This window comes from Centroberyx gerrardi, chromosome 2 (genome assembly GCF_048128805.1).
Source record: "Centroberyx gerrardi isolate f3 chromosome 2, fCenGer3.hap1.cur.20231027, whole genome shotgun sequence".
In the NCBI taxonomy this organism is placed as follows: domain Eukaryota; kingdom Metazoa; phylum Chordata; class Actinopteri; order Beryciformes; family Berycidae; genus Centroberyx; species Centroberyx gerrardi.
The window spans coordinates 22,306,702-22,334,322 of NC_135998.1; the positions used below are offsets into that span (position 1 = coordinate 22,306,702).

The window sequence follows — 27,621 nt, forward strand, 5'->3', positions numbered from 1 at the left end:
CAAGAGAAAAATACCCACAAATGAAAAATGGTAAGCAATTTCTTTCACTGAGCAGAGCTGAAAGATAAATGTTAGATAATGAAAGATAAAAGTTATCTCATTACTAATATACATATCAAAATAAATCCTTTATGGCACAATATTGAGTATGATATGGCACGCTCTGTTTAAACCTGTTAACCTCTTGTATAGTGCAAAAATCTTGTCTAACCTAAGAAATGTACTGTATTCTTCATAACACTGAGAGAACATATAAATAATCATCATTATTAGTACATAACTTACTAATCAAGACTCCTACACCACTGAAGAACTATTTCAATGGTTCAGCTACAAAAAAAATAGCTTGGAAAACTAAATGTACATAACATTTAAATTATGTCACATACTGTTAAATAATGGCCTAGGTAAATTTAAAATATGTGGTTTGGGTTTCTGGTAATCTCTGTACAAAGCAAAATTTAGCTATGGCTCCTTCATTTATTTAGCTTAGTTGTTAAGGTTTTCTACCTATGCTGCCATCTGGCAACGGAGGCAACACTGACATTTAGTTTCACATAGCTGGCTGCGACCATGGCAAGCCAAAGCAATGCTGCCCATCCCTTAAAACATGAACCCATTTGAGCAACTGGCTTCTTAGCTCCATCCTAACTTGTCTCTGTAGGATCCTTAGCCTAACTTGACACAACCATATACCCAAGACTACAATTCAGGAAAAGATGGATAAACCCCAGTCTCCACCCTGGTTAGAGCCGCCTACCTCTGCATCTCAGGCCATCTGGTCTATACCTGATCAACCTGCGCTCTTCCTGAAGGAGCCACACCCCAAATGAGGCTATGGGCCAGGTGTTAGGACATGTTGACATGAGGACCTGCCAACCCTTGGACCCTTGGACTTTTCAAGCAGCACATTCCTGCTGCTTGAAATCAGGTTGAGAACAGGGGAAATGCAGCACTACTCATTGTGCTCATTGTCGGTCTAGGGTTGGGCGGTGTCGTTTTCATTTATTGTCTCATAATGTGGGAAGCCCGTCGAGACTGTAACTGTGATTAAAGCTATACAAATAAAGTCGACTTGAAAAGCTAAATTTTGCTACTGTTCCTATGTGGCTATTGCCAGTAACCCAAACCATGCATTCCAATGTCATTCCAGCAACAGACTACTCTCACAGCAAAGATCAATTTCATTATCGCATGAAAATACAAACTCCTAATCCAATTCAGCTCAAAATGCAATTGCAATGTCTCAAACCGATGACATGCATAAGCGTGGTCCTGTAAGCTTGAGTCATTTGTTTGGTGAATCAGCTTAGCCCACGGACAGAAATGCAGCCAGGGGCAAGACTGCAGGTATGATGGACCTGACTGAAATCCCTTTTAGGTAGCTGCATTCATTTGTTAACAGGAATGTCCCTGACTGCTCATATGAGAGCTTTCAAAAAATACACTATTCTTACATACAGTGTCTATGGCAAGAAGATGTCATCTATCAAACAGTAGGCACTCTTACAGTACAGTAGTAAACCACAATGCTGGAGCACAGCAGCACAAATCGTCCTCTTCCAGACTGGACTTGCATGGAGATAACCAGACCCTCATGAAAGCAGAAGGGAGTCATTGTGGGTGCCAGTGTGAACCAGTGCAGGGTGGCGCAGTATCAGAGCTGGGTGTCCTCTCTGGTGTCTGTGCTGGACTCGTGTCTCTCTCTCAGACTGCTGCTGAGGACTGGGGGATCCTCTGGGACGTGGGCCAGGGGGTCCGAACGGATCAGGTACCTGACCGGGACAACAGGCAGGCAGGTAAAGAACTGAGTAACACACACACACACACACTTGGTTGCAGTCCTTGGATGATTATGCAGGTAGAAATTCACTTTTTTTGATTTGCATAACATTATATTCAATGGGCTTGCAGGTTGTTTTTATTATATAACAGGTGCAAATGCAGTAGCTCGAATCCCAATAGTCTACAGTACCATTTTTACTAAACACACACACACACACACACACACACACACACACACACACCACACAGAGGGGTGGCAGTACAGAGTAGTCCATACACAATGTCATTGAGCTCCAGCCTGGTGTCAGGTGAGGGGTTGATCAGGACGTAGGACAGGGTGTTTTGGTGATCGTTCTGCTCATCTGAAACAGGAGATAGAAAGAACAGTCATCTGTATGACAATTTTATATTCTAATCAGACGTCTGCCTGGCGTGGGATCATAACTGAAGTGCTTACCTTGTAAATAGCCCAAGTTGACTCTGTTCATGACATCACTGGCTGTCAGATTAGCCACATCCTCTACAGACAGACAGCAGCGGAACATAAACAGAGAAAGACAAGTGATCTCAACAGATTGCTCAATGAGTACAATAAGACATAAGGCAAACATGTGTCCATCCTCACCGTATCCGGAGGTGGGGAGGCCCAGGTGCTTCATGCGGTTGCGGACCAGTTCGGACAGCTCCTCCCTCTCAGAGCGTCGGTACAGGCTGAGGCGCTGCTGGGCCATGCGCTGGGCGTGGTCCTTGCTCGAGTCCCGGCTCACCGTCTGCCACCTCGTGCTCTTCTTGCTCAGGCGACGCGCCCACTGCATGCTCTTCTTCCTCAGCAGGGGGTGATCTGATTGGTCGTTGCTCCGAGACTCCTCCCCCCTGTCCTTGGTGTCCTCGCAGTCGTCCACACTGTCTGACACCTGAGACTAGAGGTGGGGAGACCGGAGGTTACCGTTAAGGCCAGGGTGCTTTTCCATATTGTAGTTCAGGAAAAATGGAAACAATGCTGCTCCAGTGAGGATCATGATATATTTTATATCCTACGCTTGTTTGGTTTATGTGGTAAGAGTCTACTAAAAGCCACAGGCTCATTTGTAATAAAGATATTCCTCACCTCATAAGTGGAGAAAATGTGGGATTCTGTCCGGTAGATCCCAATAGGAATTTCAGCACTAGAGGAGCAGAGCTTCTGGAACAGCCTGCCGTAAGTCCTAATCCATAGATCTTCCTCAGTTACTTTCATCTGGAAGAATAGAGACATATAGGTACATGCAGGCGTAGACATATACAATAAATACACACTGAGTTTGGAGAGCAGCTGTTTGCTTCAGATCGTTTCTAACTCACGGCACAGAGGTATCCTGATCCTGGAGTGGTGTCCAGCCCCAGCAACAGCCTGGCGATAAGGATCATGTAGTCCTTCACAAAAGACTTACATGGAAACACAGCAAAATACACAACACATCCATGACATTATATCATGATGCAATCCAAAGCTCTGCTGTAAGAGTTTCATTTGAACAGCTAAAAAAAAACGCAGAGGGCATAAAGAAACTTTGGTGAGGTTTCTACTCATGACTGAACACCAGAGGGCACTTTTGCTACGTGATGCCAGTCCTGTTGTGTTGCTTCAGGTGATGTTGCCCTGCTGTTGCAATACTCATACAGCCCTTACACCTGGTATTGAACAGAGCCATCTGAGGCTATGTGCTCAGCTGTAAGGCGGGTACCAACCTGGTAGAGCAGGGTGTCCAGCATGCTGATACTGAACACTCTGCCCGCAGCGAAGGGTAGGCGGAACATGAAGGCTAAGTTGGAGCCTTTATCTCGCTCTTTCTATGAGGGAAAAGCAGGACAAATACAAAGCACAGCAATGGTCAACCAGCGGCATTTATTCCAAAACTGAGTGCAGAAGTATATATATCAGATGAAAAATATTACTCTGTCAGGAGAGCACTGCATGTCAAAAAAAAAAATATACAGAAGCACTACTATTTTCTACATCCTAACTATATACTATGAGTATAATTTACTGTCAGCCCTCTTGTGATTTCTCTGGTACGCCTCACCTTCTCCAGCTTGGAGAGAGCCAGTGAATAGCAGTCCTTAGCCCTGAACTGCATGAACCTCATGTTGGATGGGTGGGTAAGCTCTGTGATGATACTGAGACTGGGGAACAACCTGGAGCGAGAGGGAAAGGTGTCAGTTAAAGTAAGTAAGTGGTGAAAATAAAATAATAACAAGGGGCGAGTGGCAATAGTACTGTTGTCCTAACATTGTTGCAATACAGTTTAGACAGATATAGTTCAATTATTTCATGATAAACTGAGGTTATGAAATGAAAGACTACATTAAAAATATAAGGACATTAATACTCAAATCTGATACAAAGTCTTATTACCTGAACATCGTCTGTACGTTGACAATAGTTTTTGCATCAGCCATGTAGTCTTCCTCAGCACTCATTGTACTCTCTTTATCCACAACAACCAAGTTATCGGCGTAGATAATGCCACACTGCAGCAGGCTGTCCAGACTGAACCAAGCATGCACACACACACACACACACACACACACACACACACACACACACACACACACACACACACACACACACACAAACAGTGAGCATAACAGCAGATTGCCTGGAACATACTTGCAATTAAATCGCAGACTAGTAGGAAATTCCCCCAAAAATCATTTGATAAGAGATGGAGAAAATGCAATATATAATAGAATTGTAATGATTTTAAAACCCTTTCACTCGAATAGACCCAGAACAGCAGAATGTTGGATGAAAGTCTTACTTGTCTATGGTCCCGGCCATATAGTAGACCATAGGGAAACAGCAGATGGCCTCCAGGAAGTGGTTATCTGGTCTAAAGGAAACGTATATCAAACGTACAAATCACGTGTGTCGATGACTAAAATCTCTACAATGTCCATTTTGGATAATGAATTCTTGCCAATCGATTTAGCAAATATTTTCCAGCACTTGCATCCACAAAAGTTAGATTAAACCAAACACTGAAAGAAAACTTTATTCATTAGTCAAGTCAAAATCACCACAATTCCTAGCTGAGCACAGAGTGAACCCACTGAAAACTTGTTTCAGAGATTACTTCACATCTGCTGTATGGGCAAGTGTGTCCCCCTGGTTAGCATGTGATAGTTAGTGTGTAACAGTAAGTACCAGGGCCTCAGGAGCCTCTGTGGTTCAACGCCCCATTTAGTGTGTCTGTAGGCTGAGGGATGAGTCCGCCTGGTGCTGAACACAGTCGAAGAGATTTAGTCTCTCTATTACTGCACAACCACTGAGAGAGCGCTGCTTTCTGCTTCTGCACAGTCCTGCTGAGCAGAGGCCCAAGGCTGCCGTAAGTGCTTGAATTGCGTGTGTCCGTGTGTGTGGGTGTGTATGTTTGTGTGTGCGACAGCAAGAGAAAGAGAAAGAGAAGAGAGAGAGAGAGAGAGAGAGAGAGAGAGAGAGAGAGAGAGAGAGAGAGTTTATTGTTATGTGCGAGAGAGACCTGAGAGTATGCATGTGGGGGCTGAAAAGGGACACATCAGGGCTGCTGATGAAAGCATGCTCGGTGTTCTCCAAAGAAATCCTTTTCTCCATCTTTTTCTCCCCTCGCAGCAATATATATAATTCAGGTTCAAGGCAAAGCAAGTTGCTATGGTTACCGTCTGGAGCTACCGAGCGCAGCGCTTTTATTTTCTTTGTCGCTCAAAACACACCGTCACTGTGAGCAGCAGCTCTAACCGAACACCGGGTCTGACAATGGGGTCCCACCCCCACAACCTTGTCCTAAACGCTAGACTTACGTGAGAGCGTTTAGCAAATACAGTATTGCCCAGTGTGAAATGATGAAAGAGAGGAGGAGAAAGAAAGGAACTGCGTATGTGAGTATGTATACATGTACGTATATATGGCTGTGTATGTTTTGTGTGTGTGTGTTTGGAGGGGGACTAACTCACGGGTTATCCAGCAGCAGGACAATGGGGTTGAGTTCTTTCCTGGGTCTGTAATAGGCTCTGAGAGGCACTACAAAGTTATAGAGACCGTTCCCTGCTGTCTCGGCAGACACAATGATGAGCTTGTTCTTAAAGCCATATGCCTTGGCATCTTCAAAACTGTTGTGCCGGCAACCCTGCATAGGGAGCAAAAGGAAGACAAATATTTGGATTTGGATTTATGGAGTGAAGGAGGGATGAAGGGGGATGATGGAGGCAGTCAGTGATTGCAGGACTAAGTTAGTGTGACAGCGAGCGCTCACCTGGTCCAGCCGCAGGCAGCAAAAAGGGGCTTTCTCAGCCAACAGATGGCATAAGGTGGGGGAGCTCCCAATGTAGGGAGAATTAGGGGGATAACCTTTCACATACCTGGCAACAAACAAAAAAAAAAAAATGTAGGACATAATAAACCATACATGTTTATTGAAGCGTATTGCATTCATCTTAGAAAAACTATTTAGTCAGGTTTTCTTGTAATAATTAGATCTTTTCCCTTTATAAAGAGAAAAGGTTTACAAGGCTAAAGTTGGTTTGCAGCTTCTCATTCATGAGTTAAGGGAAAATTAAAGTGGAAACCCAAATCTATTTTCATCCCCTTTAAACATGTCAAAACACTTTTTTTTTTTTCAATTCAGATATGTAGAGTAACATTTTAACATTATTCAATTAAATTATGTTATATATTAATATGTATGACATAGTTGAAGTAGTCCCCATAATCTTATCGGTGTTCCCAGCCCAGATTTGTATTGGTTTTATATATTCCGTGCCACTGATGAGACAACTGAATTATAACTACAAGCACATTTAATTTCCAAACAAATTATTTCTAGTCTATCTCTGTCATAGTTATTGATATATAACATAATTTAACTGAACAACGTTAAAATATGCTATTCTACATAGCTGAAATTAAAAATGTGGGTACTGACATGTTTTATGGGGTTATGAACGGATTTAGGTTTCTTAACATGTGAATAAGAAGTTGCAAATCGGAAACCAACTTCAGCCTTGTGATCCTTTTTCTCATAGCAACCATGAAAGATCTGATAATTATGAGAAAAGATCTCATTATTATGAGAAAAATAATTGATGTTTGAAAAAAAGATGAATTCAATAGGCTACTGTACATTTCAGCTTAAAAGGAGCTTTCTGTAACAGAAATCAAAGCTCAGTTGATGACATATTCCTCTGATGAAAAGGAAATATGGATGGGAAGTAAGTTCCGAATTGAACAGTGGGAGAGTGCATTGTGTTGGTGAATGCTGGCTAAATATTCAATGGCAGCAACTGATTACACATTATTACAAAGGGGGTAAAAAAAAATAAGCAATCATCATCTATTCTAACAGATTGTACTTTGTCATGCTTTGCAGTAATTACGACAATGATTGTACCTTTTTTGAAATCACTATATTGCGCTATAATCAAAATTAATCACTATCAATACACAGGATATGATGTTACTATCTCTTGTGCCAGCATTCATACAGAGGCCCAATTCAGAGTGATATACTGTCATGCAAATGAGTACGATAGAAAATTACACTATAAACTAACAAAACTTTCTATACATGTTATCTTGGAAATGAGCCCCCATGCAGCACAGCAAATCAAAACATTAAGCCTCAACTGCATGTTGAGTAAGTTACTATTCATAGAGAGCCAACAGGAAAAGTGGCAAAGTGAGTGCAAAGCATAATTTGTTTTGTCCTGTGTTATTTGCTTCGCCTACCTTGTGGTTTGGTATATCATTTAACAAGTAAAATCACTTTAAAAGAAAAAAATGCTGCATTCCGTACACACACATGCACACACACACACACACACACACACACACACACAGACAGAACCCTCACTCAATAGAGGAGTAGCCTTTCTCATCCGAGAAGGTGGTGTCGTCTTCTGATTGGTCACCCAGGAGGTCACATGGCAGGATTGAGGAGGAGTCAGCGATCTCCTGAACCGGAGCGATGCTCGGCCGGCGGCCTCCTGTTCCGTTCACCGTGGGCGGGACCAGTTTCCCACCTGGGATGTCAGGCGGGCTTGTATTCTGAAGATCCATGGCAACAGTGCCTGTGGAATATATTTACTTGAATTTAAAAACACAGACAAGTAACCATCTCCTGAAACCAAACAATAACCATAAGTGGCTTCTCTCACCAAGAAGAGCAGCTTATTATTCTCACCCATGCTAGCGATGATGCTGTGTACAGGCAGCTGCGAGGGTCCGTCATAGATCCCCCCAGCAGCGCGCCCCTTCCGCTCCTCCTGGTTGAAGATGAAGGCCGAGTTCTCCTCCTTGGTAATGTTGATGTAGTAGCAGGTGTCTGTAGCAGCCATGATGTGGCGTGGGCCAGGGTTCAGCAGGATGCTCTTGTTGTCTTCCCTCTTTATTCCAATCAGACAGACGCCGTACCTGGACATCACATGCTTGTTAGTGCATACTCGCGGCAAGTTCTAATATATGGAAAGTGACAGAACCTTGTCATCATATTTGAAGTCATGTACTTCAATCAGGACTCCATGGGTCAGGATGTGATACTTGTTTGTTTGATCCAATACCATGGTGCAAAAACAAAAAGAAACTACAGGGCATGCAAGATATTTCTGTCTATTCTGACATCAAAAACAAAGTTAAAAGAGAGTATTGTAACATTGTATTGTATTGTATTGTCCTTGCCCATTATTACCACATTTGATGCCATTGTTTAGCAAGACAAATAAACACCTACAATCAAAAGCTTAGAGTTTAGTTTGTTCTTTTTGACATCTTTGATATCTTTTTTGTTAAATTCATATTACATAATAGATAAGACAAAAGAAAAAACATAATAGCTCACTGTTGCAGTGCTATACAAGGTGTCACCAGATCAAACAGACAAGTATCACAATATGTAACTATTCCCATAAATGTTTTGGAATATTTCCGACTTGTCAGCATCTGAGGAGACGCTTTAGCTTACATGTCAACTCACTTCTTGTGAGCATGAAAGGAGGCGTATGTGAAGCTTTTGCCATTGTACTCTCCGAAGAACTTGCTGTCACACAGCCGGATGTGGTAGACCTCGTTGCCAGAGCAACATCCATACATCCTCTGCCACTGTTCAGGAGACTGCTGTCCTTCTCTGCATTAATGCCATGAAAATACAATCAAACACACAAACAGTAACCCCCATTCCTTTGAAAGCAATATAAAAAAAACCTCAATTTTACCCTGCACACATGCAATCCTGATAAACTCAGCCCTCCCCTCCCTTTGTCAAACTAAACACAATCTCAAACATTATCATTCACAATTAAATCTAAATAGGTGTCATCATTTGCAAACCCCCCCCCCCCCCCCCCCCCTCCTCCTCCACCATCCCTCCAGACTGAGGCCTCTCCGGGTCTCCTGGTTCCTCCTGTGGAGAGAGACAGCTTGATCCATCTGTCAGCCAGTCTGCTTGGCTCTAACTTGTCCCTTTGTAATGACTTTCGCTAATTATACTTTAATGTTGCAGCCCCCTGACTGAGAGTAATAGGCTGCAAGCGGCCCAAAACAACCTTAAGGTGACAAATTCTACTTGCTTACTTGCTAATTATTACTAGTTACTAATTACATAAGATGACATAAATCCTCTTTCAGCCCCCCTGGGTTCCACACCTCCTTGTAAAATAATACAAAATAATAAGATTCCCCTCATTATCAGCAACTCTCCAGATCCCCACTAAAACAGTGTCACAGTGAAGAACCTTGATGAGCTGCACATCAACACACTCACACACACACACACACACACACACACACACACACACACACACACACACACACTCAGAGAGAGACCCACACATGCACACAAACTCACTACCACTTGAATGTATTCACTCTCACTCTCTCTCTCTCTCTCTCTCACACACACACACAAATGCAGACCACACACATACACACCTTTGTGACTATTGTGGCCATGTGCAAACTGTGTTTGCCTAATAAAATGACATAAAGTTGCAAGGTTCCAAAGTCGTCAGCAACAGAGGAAGTGCAATGACCCATTGATTTCCTCTTAATGTGGTTTCCCTCTGCTATAGTAATCAGCTGTAAAAAGTGACCTGTTTTCATGCTGTGAAAAATCATTTTCTACTGGAGAGCTTTTCACACTGTTGTATAGAGAGAAAAAAAAAATTCAATCCAATTTCCATTTAGGTGCCTCCTGCTCTTTGCTTTCTTCTGATGCACTCTCTTTACTTCCTGGTGTGTTCAGCAATGAAGCAAGTCTTTGGTCTTTACTTTTGTTCACATCTCTGTGCCGGTTCTATCGAAGCTATGTATGAACATCTATTCAGAGAGACCAAGACATTTGAACTTTGTGATCCTACTAAAGAAAAAGCAAAACGTCTGACAATGTAAGATTACTGACTGTCCACGGGAGGTGTGGACAAGGAGGGTGACCAGGGTGGAGGTGGCAGGACACACGCAGTTGAGAGCCAACATGGCGTACTTGAACTCCTCCTCACACACAACATGATCTGAAAAGAACGGGATAGAGAAAATGAGTTTGAGTCGATCAGAGGAACTGTCCGTGGTTCTGAAATTATATCTGAAATTATGTCAGCACGGTGCATTATGCGTGGGAAATTATAAGGCTGATATGATGTAAATATGGCATTTCGCTTTCAGTTTCAAGTTTAGAAAATCTCACCTGCAAATTTAACATGGAACTTATTTTCAGGTTTGAGTATCTGGACATAGAGCGGGCAGTTTGGAGCAAAGTCCTTCACTGCCCAGGCTCTCAGGATGGTCTGGTGGTCCTGGAGGGAAAGATCAAAAGATCTATTTTCACTCTTCAGTCATCACTCTTCTCTAATTAATTACTAAGTCAGTCTGACTGAATTAATAACATAACAATTGAATTGTTGTAAACAACTGAATTAACCACTGATTATTAATAAATTATTATGATCATTAATTGATAGTTGATTAACAGTTAATCTTACTGCAGCCATGCGATCCACCTCATTACGACTGCTCAGAATAAAACAGGCCTCTGCATCATCCATTCTGCAGCAGTGAGACACAATTGACAATCATATAAACAAAGGCAAATTACCCAATTACAAAAAGGCAGAAAAACCACAAGCCCAATTGTAAAAGAGCTAACAATCTAGCCAATCAGGTAACAACAGACATGACATTTGACCCATCAGAAAAGACAAGAACATCATTCATTAATTCAAATAGTGCAGTTCAATTCAACATTGCCTGCGAGGTATACAAAGATCCCCCTGAAATGCTCTGTATATGTGCGGTGAGTGTGCGACTGTATTTGCATAGCATAAAAGCAATCAGTGGAGTGGAGAACACAAACGGAGTATGCGGGAGGTTCTGAAACACTGCCAGAGAACGGATGTTAATTCAACACTCACCCACTCCTCGACTTCTCTGTGCTCTGACAAAGCCATAGCAAATGTATACAATGAAGTTATACAGCCTGTTTCCATCACAATAACACTTATTCCGGGGTAAGGTATTCCAAGTCCCAATACCAAGTGCCAATAGTAATCAAAAGAATAAGAGGACAGCAAATTCATCAGTAGGATTTAAATCTTATCAACATGTGTTGACGTTCAAAGTCTTAATCACAAAAACGTACATGACTCAACCATAAAGAGTTGGAAAATATGAGACCTCTCTAAGCCACATCAAGTTAACTTTCCACAGAGTCTCAGCAGGTATAGCCTGGATTAATATTTACCATGTTGTCTCAGTATACTCAGGTCAGTGAGGTCACACAATAGCTCTGACAAGCCTATTTACTAGGGAGAGACTGAGAGGACATCAGGGTGATATTTAGGAATGGCAGGACAATACCTTTGTCTATGCCAACAGAGATATCAATAAAGATACATGTCCTAGTGATGGTTGCCTCATGGTTTGATGTCATCACTTATACCCATCCCACAATGCAAAATGTCAAAATGTTAACATCCACTATAGACAGTTTGAGCTGGGAGAAAGCTGCAGAGCTAACGCAGGTGCAAACTGCATATTGGATTGGCAAGGAGGAAACCAAAGATATTCATCCAGGAAGTCGCCTGGACCATCGGGACACACATCAACAGTTTAAAAGAAGTAAACTAAAGTAAATAGTAAAGTAAATCTTTATTTATATAGCACCTTTCAGAACCAGGCTTACAAAGAGCTTCACAGAACAAAAGGGACAGCAACAATAAAAGATAATTAACGGAATGAAATCAGACAAACAAAAATAAAAGAAATACTGACAAGGCAAACAATAAAATCAGAAAATAGAAGTAAAACAAGAGGGAGAAAAAAAAGAAAATAATGTTGCCCCTCACAGATGATTCAGGCACCCCTTGGACCAATCACTAACAAGATGTATCGTCCCCCCAATTGGTCTAGTGGTGTCGGAGATATAAAACATTTTGACCTTTAATTATAGTGCCCCCATTAGGCAAATTGGTGTAATTTGCCAGGATAGCTGGATTTTCAAATATCTGGCCTTTCAAAGTTTGGAATTTTGACCACTGTGAAAATGCACCATCCCTCCAACTTCCATCCAAATCAGACCCGTGGAGTCTGAGATATCACCTGACATCCTCCAGTCCTCCTCCTCTGAGCCCAGCGGTTTCAGGATCTTTCACTTACTTGGCTCTCATCAGGTCCTGGTCTTTGAGAACAGATCCTTGCAGATAGATCACTCTTTGAGACCACAGAGGGATCTGTAGCACTCTCCGCACCTGGAGGTCCATTTCACTGGGGCACAGGATCACCACGTAGTAATCCTTACAGATTACACAACAACCACATCAACACCTACTGTGGAGCGCATACAGAACCATGCAGCAGATCAATATGCAGACAGCCAAAGGGCCAGTCAACGTCACAACAACTGACCACTAATGTTAACTTCTTAACGTGTCGCGTCAGCCATCTGTACTGTTAACATATGTGTGTATGAATGTGCATGTGTGTACTTTGTGCAGTGTGCATGAGTTGTACCTGCAGTCTGGGATGGGCATAGAATTCATTGAGGAAATCCATGAGCAGGTCTATCTTGAGTGCGCTGACACACAGCACTACATGTTTCTCTGTCTGGGCCCGGTGGCGGCTGTAGTTCCCTCCTGACTTCTGTCTCTCCATCCACAAGTAGATCAGCTCCTCAAACTAACACACACAACAAGTAAAACTGAGTTAAACGAGAAGATCCAAATGGCAATTGCAACATTCAAAGGTTACCCAAAGCAGGGGACTAGAAGCCTAATACAAGCTTACCTCATGACATTCACAAATCAGCAATGTGTTATGTATTTTTCACCAACAATTTACACAACACTGGTATAAAACTCCACTTTGGACAGAGAATATCCCCATTTATTGCCCCGACAGCACATTCATTTCAATATCTTCCTACCTGGAGAGGCAGCACCACCAGAGCCACGCAGATCATGATGACTACCAGCAGTTGGGAGGGCCATATGCGGGGAGTGACGTCCCCAAAGCCCACAGTGGAGAAGGTGACGATGCAGAAGTAGAAGGAGTTGAAGAGGGAGAGGTTTTTCCCCGCTCGCTCCAGGTGCTGGATTCCACATGTGCTGCACAGTACAGGTTAGGGAAAGCATGACAGAATGACTTTACAAAGAGCCAAGTAATCCTCAAAGGTGTAAGTGTATCCGGTGCTTGAAGCCTCACCCGGTGAAGACGAGGCAGAGCAGGGTGCAGATGAGAATGAGGACCTGGTTGAACATGGCGGAGTTGGTCCTCTGGATGGCTCTGTGGACATCATTCTGTACAATAATGATATCATGTATATATCATACAATTGATATTCAATGAGGAATATCAACTTGGGTCCATCAGACGTTGTTCGCTAACCATAAATGTCAGTAAAATGTTTATTTATTATTTTAAAAGGTCATTGACAGAAACATTGAAGTTCATGCTTTTGACTCACTATCATGTTCTCCAGTGCACACTTGGCCAGCCAACAGTTGAGAAACACAGGGATGAAGATGTTTCTTATTGGGGGCCAGAAGATCTGAGGAGAATGTGAATTAATTAAACTCACTGATATGCGACTCTCAAAGGAGCCAGTTCATTACACCTTTCTCCAACAGTGTCAATCACACATTAAACACTTTCCACACTTACCTTTTGATGTTTCACTTTTGAACACTTATTACCTGCAATTATGACACTCAGACTCCCAAACCTACTGTAGTGCTGAGATATAGTCTCCAGTCTCTATAGCTTTTTCAAATGAACCCGGAGCTGTTCCTAATGCATATAGTTAACTTTTTCTGGGGCTTTGTAGCTGAGGCTGACTCTCAATACTTTTTTATGGCCTCTGTTCCTTGCAGGCTATCATTTCGCACTAATGGAAAGAGTACAAGAGAGAAAAAGTGCTGACATTTTTGTGATTTACATGTGTGTCTTTGAGCCTAATGCCCTCCAGTGGATATTCTCATAGTAAGAGTTTTGTCTAAGCTGAGAGTGTATGGATTACCAATGAGGGACAGGAGAGGTAGGGAGTATCTCCCAATATTGAGATGGTGTAAGTTTTACCGTGATGATAAAGGGAACTGTGTTGATCATCTCCAGAAGAAAGGACACCTGGAATATCTGCTCCCAGATGTTCCCCTATGATTAAAGACACACACACACACACACACACACACACGTACACACACACACACACACACACACACACACACACACACACACGTACACACAGTTTTACCTGTTAGCACACAAATAGAGCGTGAGTCATCACAAAGATACACCCCTCCAATGTAGCTTGGCACTTTCAACAAGACCAGGACCACTTAATCCTTCAACTCAACCAGATCCTATAATTACCATCTTCTCTACATCCTTAATGTATCTGTGACTGACAAATGACTTACTAATTATTCCACTTTGGACTGCCAGTCTCACAGACTGTATGTGACTAATTGTACAGAATGTATTAATTAGGCTGATGGATTGGGAGCATGTGTTTGAGTGTGTGTGTGTGTGTGTGTGTGTGTGTGTGTGTGTGTGTGTGTGTGTGTGTGTGTGTGTGTGTGTGAGAGTGCCTCACCTTGTAGCTCAGATACATCAATAACATCGCCTCCAGGAAGCTGATGATGGCCACAATCACCTGAGCAAAGAAAAACAACAGATTTGTAATTGCTTGATAACAAAATAGCAAAGATAAAGTCAAGAATGACTCATGACTTTGCCATGTCTGTGTCTTCTTTAAAAGAGAATGGATTTACCACTGGTTTCATAAATCAGCTTCTGAGAAAGCGACTTGGTGAAATTTGATTTGCTCTTTGGGCTGTTCACCTAAACCACAGAAGCTCAGTTCATGTAACTGCAGTTCTTAGTGTTTATATTGTTTATTTGAACAAATTAATAGAATTTTTTTCTGTCTTTATTCTGTGGTGACTCACCTGAATGGCCCAGACTGGAACCTTCCTATCCACCCAGAAGATCAACTCCCTGGCAGAGAGAGCAGAAACACTGAGCAACAGTGCGGCAGTGCTTCAGCTGACAATAAGAAACTAGGCAGTACATATCTTATATCAGAGAAGAAATTCACTATCATTAGCTTAAATCCCATCAGTGAAGGGTAAACCCAGTCCTCAAAATAAGGTTTGAAGTCAAACGAGGAGTCAGTTGTGATATAAATAATGCCGTCTTAAAGGTCCCATATTCTCCACTTTCCAGTGTTTTATTTTATGTCTTGAGGTCCATTAAAAAAACGTTTGTGTGGTGTCATGTACCAAAAACACTCTCAATCCATTTTTACACATTAATTTTCCAGCATCTCTTTGAGCCTTACCAAGAACAGACTGTTTCTGTTGCTGTGCCTTTAAGACTGTTTCTGTTGGGCAGTGGTGGCCTAAAGGTTAGAGAAGCGAGCTTGTGACCGGAAGGTCGTCGGTTTAATCCCCCGGACCGGCAGGATAAATCTGGGTGGGGAAAGTGAAAAGCAGTGCTTGCCCCTCCCTCATTACCACCACTGAGGTGCCCTTGAGCAAGGCCCTTAACCCCAACCGCTCCAGTGGAGCTGCTCAGTGGCCAGCAGATCAGACTGTGGTTGTACTGATCAGCTTCCAGGTGTGAATGTGTGTGAATGTGATCAGGGCGTTCCTGAAAAAGAGAGCATTGCTCTCAGTGAAACTCCCCTGAATAAATAAAGGTAAAAAAAAAAAAAAAAAAGGCTGATTAACATTAACGACCCTCTGTTCTGATTGGCTAACCGTTTCAAGAGTGAAACATGAGACACCACAGCGCCGGCAGCTACAGGCAGGGAAAACTCTCCGGTAAATAAACAATGACAACCGCTTTGAAAAAAACACTTTGTTAGTCTATTATTTCTTACAAAAATGATAATGAGCGAAGCTTTGTGATGCCACAAAGTTATTGAAGTCCAAACGGCTCGTTTAGAGGCTCGGTTTTCTAATATGGATTGTGTGGATTTAGTTGCCAACCGTGTTTTGATACTTTCACCATGTTTAGATAGCACATCCAACTCCTTCATAATCAAAGAGGCAAAGGAAATCCTGTTTTACACCATATGGGACCTTTATAGATAGGACAATTGATCCTATTAACAATATCCAATATTGGTCTCATCCAGGTCAAATAATAAAGGGTGTGGAAGAAATCTGGAAAGAGATCAAAACGAGGAGCTGCACAAACACAGAACACTGCTCTTACTAGAGGCTACGCAATCTTTTCTGATATAGAATACTCCTATTTCCTCCCATTAACAGACATCAAAACTTCTCCTCACCAGTTAATCTCGCTGTCCTGCACTGATCCGTTCCACTCGCAGTCAACACTGCAAAGTAAGGGGGGGGGGGGGGCCACAGGGAGAGAAACACAGTGATGATGCATGTGTTGAAAGAGAGGAGAGCAAGAAACCCTGACATGCGGCAGACATCACCTGAGTGTGCTGCATAGTACAAATGTTAATATCTCAGTCTAAACTACAGAAAGATAATGACGTCCACAATATGTTGCTATGGTGTAAATATATCAGTACCTACTGAGGCGCTCTCAGCAAAGTCTTTAATCAGATTTGAGACTTAGACGCGGCTCTCAGTGTGAACAAACCATTTGTTGTTGCCGCTGGGCCCGGCCGGCTGTCCCGGGCTGTGGCTGGTGCCGGCTCCCTGACCGGGGTTGTCTGTCATCACTCTGATGATGTACAGCAGACAGGTCAGCAGCTTCAGGGAGAAGTTGAACACCCGGATCCTCAGGCCTGAAGGAGAGAGGAGGCCCAATTTTCCAAACAAATCCTCTTTGGGTTTGAGTAATGCCACAGCAGCGCAGAAAACATGCAAAGGAGGGACTTCTTCTATGGATCTGGGTCTCATTAGGAGTTTTTGGCTATTGCTTTCATTGAGTTGTTGTTTTGTTGACCCTGTCGATTTCTCAATTATGCAAGAGTCTGTTTGGAGACATAATAGAGCGGCCTACACCATCCACTTACTTGATCTTTGGTTTTTGATGAAGAAAAGCTTCAGGCGCTCCTTGAAGGTGTTTTCGTTCACATAAAACTCTACCTGCACCCTAACAAGGGAGAGAGGGAGAGAGTAATTATCACACAAAAATCAGCACCGCAAACAGAGAGACACACATCCAAACCCTTGGAGTAACAGGCATGCAGCTGTTTTTTCGAAACGGTCTTCGAAGCACCAAATTTGACGCAGCATAAATATTCATGATGTTGTTTTTCTAATCATCTGCCTGCGGGGAGCGAGATAATTATCTACCTCTGAAATCTCTTTATGATCACATATATAGAACATGCGGCTAAGACAAAATGAGCCAAAGAAGAGTCTGGTCTGAATAATGCAATTTCAGTATGAATTGTGAAGTGAACACAACTTTTTCTATGAAATAAAAAATTTCATGATTTGCACGTTGGATTGCTAGCTGGGGATACACCATAACTGGAATCTGGAACAACTTTCCTCAATTAATTTTTAGATAAATTGTGAAACCTTAGTATGTGTGTTGGGTGTGAGTGTGTGAGAGAGAGCGACACAGAAAGAAAGAGAGAGAGAGAATATGAATAAAACATTTTCCTTCCATCAACAAATCACAGCTGTTCTGCCCTGGAGGCCGCGGGCAACTTGGAGAAGCTTGGAGAACCACAGTGATACCCCAGAAGTCCAACCAGCTGACTCAAAGGTAGCTTGGCAGCATCCCTATAGGGAAAGTCTACATACAAACTGTGTGCTCAACAGTTTGCTTTCAGGAGAGAGTGAACACAGAGGGAGAGAGAGAGAAGTGAGAGAGAGAGACAGACAGAGCAAGCATAAGAGTGATGGGGAGAGTTTGAGAGAGATTGAGCCTGCGTGCTGCTGCGGTAATCCCAACGTTTGGCTGGTGGCTGACGGGGGCAAAGAGAAGCAGTGTGGGCAGTTAGATACAAACACATCCGGCAGTTTACAATGCAACAGCTATTTCAGGCCTGCTTGATGGTAAAACAGCACCATGATTGGAGAAAATCATTCAGAGGAGTCAGAGAGCAGAGGAAGAGAAAGCCTCTGCAGTGGGCTCTGACAAGCAGCTCTCAGAGTTGATCTGGACTGCAGCAGGGCAGAGATGGGTTTGGGAGGTAAGCACTTAAACTGAAAGCCACTCATTAAAATTGTTCTGCGCACTGTAGCTAGCTGGCACATATGAGGGCCCTACAGACTGCTCTCTCTCTCTGCCTCGCTGTCTCAGTCCCTCAACCCTACCCCCCACCCACCCCCACCCCTCACACACACGCACACACGCGCACGCACACACACACACACACACACACACACACACACACACACACTAACACACACACAATGGTGCACATAATGATCAGCTCCTATAGAGCACACAATTACTAGCTGAAGTGGTCTGACATTAGTCATACTGCGGAGTCACATCAGTTTTTATGGAGATCAGGAGCGAGAGACCCACGGCTCTGAGACAGTAATTAGGTCCTTTAAATGATTAATTACGGCAGAGCAAGTTCAGCAAGTGTAACAAAAATGCGGCTCTTTGTCAAATACTTTCAAATCAATTCAAGGCATAGTCTCCATTAACAAGGCTACCCGCAATTGCATAAAGTAAAATGCAAAATCCACCACATTTTGACACCACATAAGAGAGTCTATCTTACACCAGGTATTTCTACCTGTAAGTCTAGTTTGGTCCATCCTGGTCCTACACGCCAGCATTTATGTGGTTCCAAGCATTTTTGCGCGCGCTTATCAAATTGGTCAAAGCGCACGCTGTTAGGTTCGTTCCTCTGCAAATTAACTGCATAAGATCCCAATAGATAAAAAAAACAAAAAAAACAATAAAACCATAACCGATCTATCTTAATTGATATTTGTCTCGTAGGTAAAATAAAAGAGATTGCACTCAGTGCTGACAGCCGCATTACCACGTCCTGCCCCCGCACACCATGCAGCGCATCCAGCGCACCTTCGTGACATTATGCACAGCTATGGAGAAACCTTATTGTCTCTATATGTCAGTGTACACTCCTGAGGCGGCCCTACCTCTGCCCAGCATCACTACCAAAGGGGTCCACCCTCCAGGTGCCCAAGGACGGATTCACCCAGGTTGGGATGATGATCTTCGGATCCATAGTGGAACACCTGTAGCCGCTGAGCTTTCTGAAATGATGCGCCGCGCGGTCAGTCTTATCCTACTGTAAGCGTCTTGGCCGATGCACCTCCACACAGCTCTAAAATAGCTACTAACAACTGTCTCTGTTTGTCGCAAGATGAATTAATTTTTGAGCATTGGCAAAATAAAAAAAATAAAAAAAATCCAAACACGGTAATGGGGGCAGAGAGCTATATGAGAGGGAAAATCGAAATGGATTTGCTTAACATACTGTTTATGGGAATAAAGTACTAATGGAACATGTTTTTGAGATATGTAAACAACTCTCTCTCTCTCTCTCTCTCTCTCTCTCTCTCTCTCTCTCTCTCTCTCTCTCTTCATTTCTCTCTCTCTCTCATGGGCCTGTTGCCACAGCAACATTGCTATGACAAGAATAACCCAAACCAATGCATGGTCCTGTTAAGCTCCTCAGAAGCACCAGTGCTCCTGACAAACATTCACTGTGTGATGGGAAGGGTCAGTTGGATCAGACGCACATGAATACTGATGTTTTTGTTGTTGTTGTTGTTGTTTTCTTTTGCAGGTGACCTGTAAATGCTTCAGCTGTACATTATGAGTAGCACTGATCTACTGTATCTGGTCTCAAAATTAGAAAAGAGGCATTCAACAGTTTCCAGCACGTCAGCATAAGTAGGTAAGTTGTATCTGAGGTCTGAGTCAAGCGTGTCATCCGAACCTCTCATGACTGAGCGTGCTGTCATCTGTCTCTCTCTTTCTCTCTCTCTTTCTGCTCTACTCTGCATGTTGGAAGAAAGCAAGAGGGGAGAGAATGTTCTGTTCGTGTTGTTAGTGGCTTTTTTGGCAACTTAAGTTAGATAAAGAAAGACAGACAGAAAGAAATAGAGATAGGTAGAGAGAGAGAGAGAGAGAGAGTTGCTTTGACTTGGGATTGGAGGAGAAAATGCAGACAAAAAAACAAGAATAATGTGGGAGGCACTTCTTTCTTTCTCTCTCTCTCTCTCTCTCTCTCTCTCTCTGTCTCTCTCTCTCTCTCTCTCTCTCTTTCTCACTCTTTCTTCTCTGACCCTCCCTATCCCTCCCACCTTTTTCTCTTCTCCAAATTTGAAGAGTTTGAAGTAGTAATTTATAGCTGACCTCCTCCATGAGTCAGTGCTTTTGAGAATACCGGAAGAGCCCCTTCCACTTATTCCCCTCTCGCCCACACTGGCACAGGCTCTTTGTCTCTGGTGCGCAACATGGCTCCTGAATTAAGTCTGAGACCTTTACGCCACAGCTCCTTTGTGACATTTTCACTTATCCATTTTGCACTTATGTATCGCTAATTTTAGTGCATGATGGATTAGCTTACGTGGAAGGAATAATGGAGGCATTTGACAGGCAAAAGTGCGAAAGATATGACACAGAGAATGAAATATTACAAAAGGTACAGAAAAAGTACCAATGGGGAGGTGGGCAGGACAGAAAGAACGGTCAATTGTTATCTGCAGGTGTGCAGTGTAGATATTGTTTGCTTGCATGCTTGATTGTGTGTGTGTTTCTGTTCATGCATTTGTGAAGAGTCACTGTGGCAAAGTGATGGATGAGGCTGATCCCTGGGCAGATGTGACCAGTGACATTTGTGAGTTCACAGGCAGCTGGCGCTCGGAGGCCTGGAGGCTGATAATTAAATAACTAAGTCAGCTCAAACCCCACTATCTACCAGGAACAGCAAACAGGTTCATATGCAGGGGGAGAACAGAAAAAGTAAAGCAACCGTCTAAATACCTGAAAAGGCAGTTTTATCAGAGAGAAGACTGTGGTTGTCAAGGACAGCTGAGGAAAAGCTCACCTTTGGCTGAAAGCACTGGCAGCACTGTTTGTCCTTGTCAAATAGATATGTCAAATGTTATAAACAGCATTTCAGATTCACAGCAAAGGTTTGTTGGCATTGCAATCACACCTAAAGATAGATTTGATCGTCATTCTCATGAGGTCCATCTGCCAGAACCCCAGATGATGTACTAAATATTTTGAAGAACAGCAAGTGTGAACACAGTCCTCGTTGCGCTAGAATATAGATTTCAGTGCTCTTCAAAACAACTGCAATAACAGAAAAAGGGAGATGTGTTTTTATTTTTCCAGTTATTTCTTGACTCTTTGGTTAGACTTCAGAAGCAGAACTATGTAAATCCATTCTCTGAATCTCAGGATAGAAAAAATAAGCAGATCTCAATCAGTCAGCAGAGCAATGCAGACTGCTGCTGATCTCTCCTATCAGGCCCCAGAGGCAGCAGAGTAAAGGAGACAGGAGAAGGAGGAGAAAGCCAGTGTGTGGATGAGGAAAGGTAGATAACAGCGGGACTGATTCGACTAATTTTAGATTCTCATAGTGAATTAGGTCACAATTTATTTTTTGGTGCTGAAAAAACCTGTTCCAAAACAAACCAAGAGTTACAAGATTTCAAACTTCTTATACATCTTGGCAAAAGTAAACCTGCAGCCCATCCAACTGAGCCTCCAAACACACACACACACACATACACACACCTCACAATATCTCCCCGAAACAGAGTGCTGCAGAAACTCCAGTCTTGTTCAGCACCACGGACAGCGTCACTATCTCTGCCGTTGCACAGATGATGATATTCATGGTTAAGCCAACGCACAACACATGGTTGGTCTGCCCTCATTTGATCTTTCGCAAGCTTACAGTCCAAGAATTGCAAAGAGTCTTAAGCACAAACATTGCATACACCATAACAGCTTTAATGGATTAGATAAGACTACAAAACTGGACTTGTCTTTGTCACATAATTTTCATCATTCACCATCATGTACTAAAAACGTTTTCTACCATGTTTTTCACTAGTGCCGAACAGCATTTTTCAGTATGTCTTCATAGTATTTGTCTTCATGTCCACAGTGCTGCCTACCTGTCATCGTTCTGGAAGCTTTGGTCCCCCAGCAGCAGGTCTCTGAAGCGGAAGCGGGGCGGCAGGGGAAGCACCTCACTCTCCGGCTGCTCCATCTTAAGGGTGGAGATGTCCAAGATGACCCCGCTGCTGTTGCTGTTGGTCTGGGGGGGCGCTGGGGAGGAGCTGGGGGGAGGGAGAGGGGAAAGCAAAGGGAGAAGGAGAGGAGGGCAAAAGGGAGGAGAGGGGGAGAGCAGAAATAGGGAGCAGGGAGAGGAGGAGAGGAAGCAGAGAAAGGTAAATATGGGATAGAGGGGTGGAGGTGGTAGGAATGGAGAGAGGTAGGGAGGAGTTTTCTATACTTGTGTACTAGCAATGTCATTAGCCTCCAAACAGCGAAGAGATATTCAGCTGCGTGGTTGCAGATTGTTCTGTAACATGACCAGTTCAAACATGTTCGAACAACATCTCAAAGTCATACAGGCAATGCAAAAGTAGAACCAGTCAACATCGGTTCATCTGAGAAGTCATGCATGCTGATTCGATACCGTAGTGCAGATGCAGGCGCACAATGCAGTTACTGTGGCTGTAAGCATACATTTTGCCCATTTAAGCATACATCAAAGTTAACAAACAACAGACGTTTACATGCATTCCAGTGAAGGTTAGCTGTTTGACAAGATAAGTGGATAGTGCAGATACTGAATGCAAAAAAATGAGTGGTGTTACTCTTCTACAGTGAGATTAATCATCAGCAGAAATCAGCAATATCTGGCAACGCTGCTCTTACAGCTCACAATTTGAAAAGCACTTTCCAATAAAATTCATGGTATCAGCGTTATTAACAGCAGCAACACATTTGTTTTGTAGATATATATGCATACAGGTACTTCTCTGATATAGAAAAATGCTGTTTAAGTTCTGATACTATCTGTTGAAGCTGTAAGACAGTGCTTCCATGTTAGAAAAGAAGGGTTTAACTCAGATTTAGAGTCAAAACTCCCATTATGCACTGAGATGTGGGGAGGTTTCAACACATGCCATCATTCAAGTTGAGGTGGACTTTGCCGACATTCACAGATCCAGGATTCAGATTATTCTATATTAAACCATAATTAAAGTAAACTGTTTGTAAGTGAAAAACATCTGATGGGCTGGATCAGCTGAAGGGGGCATGTTGTACTGGATGTCCGCAGATGTTGAGTCACTTCTACATCCACGCCTTATCCAGTCACAGCCAAAGAGGTCCTTGAGAAACATGCAAAGGGGGAAAATACAATATAGGGAGATGTTACCTGTGACCCCGTGAGCAGAGGGTGTGTGAAGATGAACCAATGTCTGCCTCTTGAAGGAATCAGAGGAATCAGAAATCCCAGGGTTCAGTGAATGGATTGATTTAAACCTTAAATAACATCGTCATCTCACTTAGGGTAAAGTCCTGAAGCTGTACTAACATCAGAGTATACTGCAAGGTGACGACAGCATCAGGGATGAGGAAAGATTTGATTAAGCCATCATTTGCTAGGAGTCTTACCAGCCAAGCACTTGCCGCTTATTTGCAGGAGAATGCATCCTTTCCTAAATTCTTGCTCATCCCAGAGTGATTTCAAGGCAGAGTCACCAGTTCTGATGAGATAATGTATAGGATTCACAGTGCGGTTACCTCTAATCACCTTTTCAGATGCAACGCAATGCCTACGTGTGTTCTGAGCCGGCACTGGCCAGCTGGCTGCCCAATTTAGTGATCTTGAAAACAACGTCATGCAATTTAAATGATGAATATGCCAGTTAAGATACTTGAACTGGTCTCAAATGGATGTTTTCCTTGTTTTGTGCGCACTACTCTGGTGTGAATTCCTACTGGCTGAAGGGTGTGTGCTTCTGTTTCCAGTCTCTCCCAGATGATTCAGTGGCCTTGCTAATGAAGCGACTGTGAACTTAATACAACCACTGATGTACAAGAGAAAACAAAGAGAAGCAAGGGGAGACCATGTCATCTTTCATCCTCCCTCCATCTCTCCCCCTCTCTCTCTCCATCTCCCTTTGTCTATTTGCACATGCTGTATATTGTGCTTGTCAAACTTCCTAAATAATAGATGTGGGGTATATTTCCCATGTGCTTTTTTAAAAAAAAATAATCATCTGACAAAACCAAATACAACCCAGTGGCAAACTGCACCACACAGATCCCATAAATCACCTTTCAGGTTATTTGAAGCAAACAATCCAACAGAAGCACAACAGACAACAAAACATCAGGCTGGATGATGGGTTTCTTGTAAACTTTATTAACCCTCTATGGGCTTCAGTATAGTCTAATCCAGCTACAATGTGAACTACATTTATAGTGGATAATCTCCACCCCGTAACACAGAAAGCAGAGAGAGCAAGTCAAAACAGCCGGACACACAGCAGTGGTGACAGTACTACATGGGTGGGTGGCATATGGATGGAGCCCTGGTGAAGAAGAGAGCCATGCTGAAAGAAAGAGATGAATGGGGTAAAAAGTGATGGTGTTTATTTGGACTTCATCATACACACTCAAACTGCACTACAACACACTGAATAAATGTGTAAACACAGCCAACCTGTAGGCTACTATCCACCTTTCTCATTCTCACAAATCCAAATCCCACAGCTGCAAATCATACCAATGATGGAAACTTATTAAACTCACCTAGAAATATGAGCAAACTGCAAACACGCCAATTCATTTGAAAATATGATAATTTATTTAAAAGCAACAGCCTAATTAATAAGCCATTGTCTCAACCAATCTCCACACAATATAGGGACACCTAAAGTTTGCCTCGTTACTTTTTTGTCTGTTTTTTTCTTACCGTGGTTTGTGGTCGTTCGCGGTCCCATCATCGTACACGAATGATTGATTCACGTAACATTCACTGCACATTTTGGCCGGAGAGCCGGCGGTGCCGTCGGAGTGAAGAGCTGCGGTGGTCGATGCTGAGTCCCCTTTGACTGAGTCGTCTTCCTGGGTTAATTGCATCGGAGGATGATCCGCCAAGGAGTGGACTCCCGGAGAAAGCACGCGCTCTTTTAAAAGCCCGGAAGATCTCTGCCTCTGCGCTGCCTCACCTATTCAGGTGCATCTTCCGGGGCCGCTTCAGGGGGATTTGGGGCAGACAGCTCCAAGTATAACTATTTTAAATGGGAAGACGCAAAACACTGAGAATCTTTTAAGAGTTTGAAGTAATCTGGCTCACTGTGTCCGAGGAAAAGATCACCTGGAGATGCAGGAGACACGTTTTCAGCAGTGCAACAGAATAGTTGTGACAGCCTTCCTTCCTGAGGTAGAGTGGTACACCTAATGACATAAATGTTGAATTATCACTCAACTCTTGATGAAGGGAGAGCGATTACCGCCATCTGTTGGAGGTTCTGGGCCTCTTGATTTCCATTGCGGGTCTGTCTTTGAGAAGTGGGATCTGAGGTTTAGGTGCAAATGTGTACCTTTAGAGGAAGGCACGAGAGGTGTATCTCTTTTCAGCCTATGCATTATGGAAAGCGTTTGTGATATTGTGATTGATTATTGATGTCACTGATAGCATTCCTGCTAACAGCTGCAATGGACTAGGGAGTAGATTAATACGATCCTGAAAAAATGATAACTACCCTACCTCGAAGGTGTTAGGGCTAGGAGCAGTGTGAACTAAAAAATATACTATACGTATCATATTCTGTTGTGCACAGAATAGGATATGGGAGATTGCCTGAGCATGATATTTTCTTTTGAGGAAAAACTGTAAATAAGGTAGGCTACCAGCTATGAGTTTGTCTTATGCTCACAGATCTCCATTCGGGTCTCCAACAGCCAGGAGCAAACTATTGAAAACCACCAGAGACACAAACTAAAACAGTTAACAGTAAACTTGCAAAACAATCTTTTTTTTTTTGTTTTGGCATTTTGCCTTTATTTGAAAGACACAGTAGAGAGAGCCAGCCAGGACAGACTGGGAGGGAGGGGGGTGTGTGACATATGACTAAGGTCCTAGGCCGGATTCGAACCTCAGACATCACAGTAACATGCTATGCAGCTTAGCCCATTGAGCAACCAGGACACCTGTGTGGAACACAGTCTCGACCACCTGAAGGTGCAAAACCACTCACAACACAGAGGAGACGGGATGGGAAATACAATAGGTTGATAATGTACACTGATTGGTAATTCAAATAAAAATCAGAATTTCCCACATACACAGTCCCTCCCAGCCCGGTGCCTGGTGCCAGTGTTTCTCCGGGTCAAACTTGTCAGCTGTGCTGAGTTTCTAGCAGCAGCTCACTCCGCCACATAGAGCAAACCCAGAGAGACGGCAGAGCCTCGGCTCTCTCTGGCAGACAGCATGGGGGGCACAGAGGCCACCAGATCACCTGGGTTAACACCCTACTCTTGGGATGAGAGGTTATGGTGAAATGCTGGCAATGAGGAGATCCTCTTGTAGTTTCAGTTATAATTTCAACTTAATAACTAATTTTATAACAAAGCCTTTGAATTTAACTTATTCTAGATTTTTTTTTAACCATTTATTTGTATCTTTACTGTTTGGATTTTCCGTTTGACTTTTACATTTAAGATGAAACTTTTAAATTTCAAATTGCTGTTTCATCTTTTCTATTTCTGTTTTGAGTTTAATTTTCAATTGCACATACCTGTGTGAGCAGAGATGATCTCTCACATCACAAATGCCTTCACCTCTGAGGTGACATCAGGTTGTATCTGATCTTCCATGAAGGATCATTTGGTATGAATTGTAGATGCATAAGGTTTATTAATGAAATTAATGAAAGTAATGGCAAATTTCAAATGGTGAACACATGAAAGTGTTACTCTTCATGTGTTTGGTGTGATAATGTCAAAGAAATGCAAATAATGTGCTTTTGGTTGTTTAAATATAGTGGCCACGGACCTAACTACTATGTAATGTCACTGGTTGTAGCAGTTAGGACTTTTAAGACTGAGCTAAAAGGCTGAGAGGCTTTCACATTAATTAACCACTGAGGGAGGCAGAACCAAACTGTTGCCATCTAGTGGAGATAACAAAGAATCCCAGTTGAATCTCAAATTCAGTCTTGATCATCAGACCTAAACAAAAAAAATGATATATAATAATTTTACAAATAGCATTATATTGCACAAATAAATCAATCATCTCACTACTTCAAATAACAACTGAACATTATCAAAAGCAGCTGAAAACAAGTAGCATAGTTTCAACATATACCTTGTTCAATGATACCTGGATGGTAGTTCACACTGGACACCTGGTCACAAACGCT

General features: G+C 42.8%; 1 protein-coding gene across 2 annotated transcripts; it reads right to left on the reverse strand.

Moving 5' to 3' along the window:
- On the reverse strand, positions 1-25,418 carry kcnt1a (potassium sodium-activated channel subfamily T member 1a). Of its 2 annotated transcripts, XM_078287412.1 has the most exons (32): positions 24,737-24,759; positions 23,622-23,670; positions 22,348-22,512; positions 17,283-17,362; positions 16,904-17,051; positions 16,581-16,628; positions 15,232-15,280; positions 14,877-14,936; positions 14,360-14,434; positions 13,749-13,832; positions 13,487-13,581; positions 13,209-13,389; positions 12,797-12,961; positions 12,443-12,579; positions 10,771-10,834; positions 10,476-10,584; positions 10,194-10,302; positions 8,772-8,921; positions 7,983-8,212; positions 7,653-7,869; positions 6,057-6,162; positions 5,758-5,930; positions 4,587-4,658; positions 4,181-4,315; positions 3,849-3,960; positions 3,514-3,615; positions 3,127-3,210; positions 2,894-3,022; positions 2,411-2,705; positions 2,243-2,305; positions 2,063-2,147; positions 1-1,775 (listed from the first exon to the last, which is right to left on the reverse strand). In XM_078287412.1, exons 3-32 carry the CDS (start codon positions 22,440-22,442, stop codon positions 1,658-1,660), a joined length of 3,570 nt encoding a protein of 1,189 aa, XP_078143538.1. In that variant the 5' UTR covers positions 22,443-22,512; positions 23,622-23,670; positions 24,737-24,759; the 3' UTR covers positions 1-1,657. The 2 variants fall into 2 exon arrangements, with proteins under 2 accessions (XP_078143538.1, XP_078143542.1); XM_078287416.1 differs by lacking the exons at positions 23,622-23,670; positions 24,737-24,759 and adding an exon at positions 25,167-25,418.
- Positions 25,419-27,621: the final 2,203 nt, after the last annotated feature.

Bases quoted from the DNA above. Each gene is read 5' to 3' on its own strand.
- kcnt1a (XM_078287416.1), bottom strand. From the start codon at position 25,333: ATGCAATTAACCCAGGAAGACGACTCAGTCAAAGGGGACTCAGCATCG. The intron at 3,023-3,126 runs GTGAGTTAGAAA...CTATTCTTCCAG, and splicing joins GATCAGGATACCTCTGTGCC to ATGAAAGTAACTGAGGAAGA. The intron at 2,306-2,410 runs GTGAGGATGGAC...GTCTGTCTGTAG, and splicing joins CCTCCCCACCTCCGGATACG to AGGATGTGGCTAATCTGACA.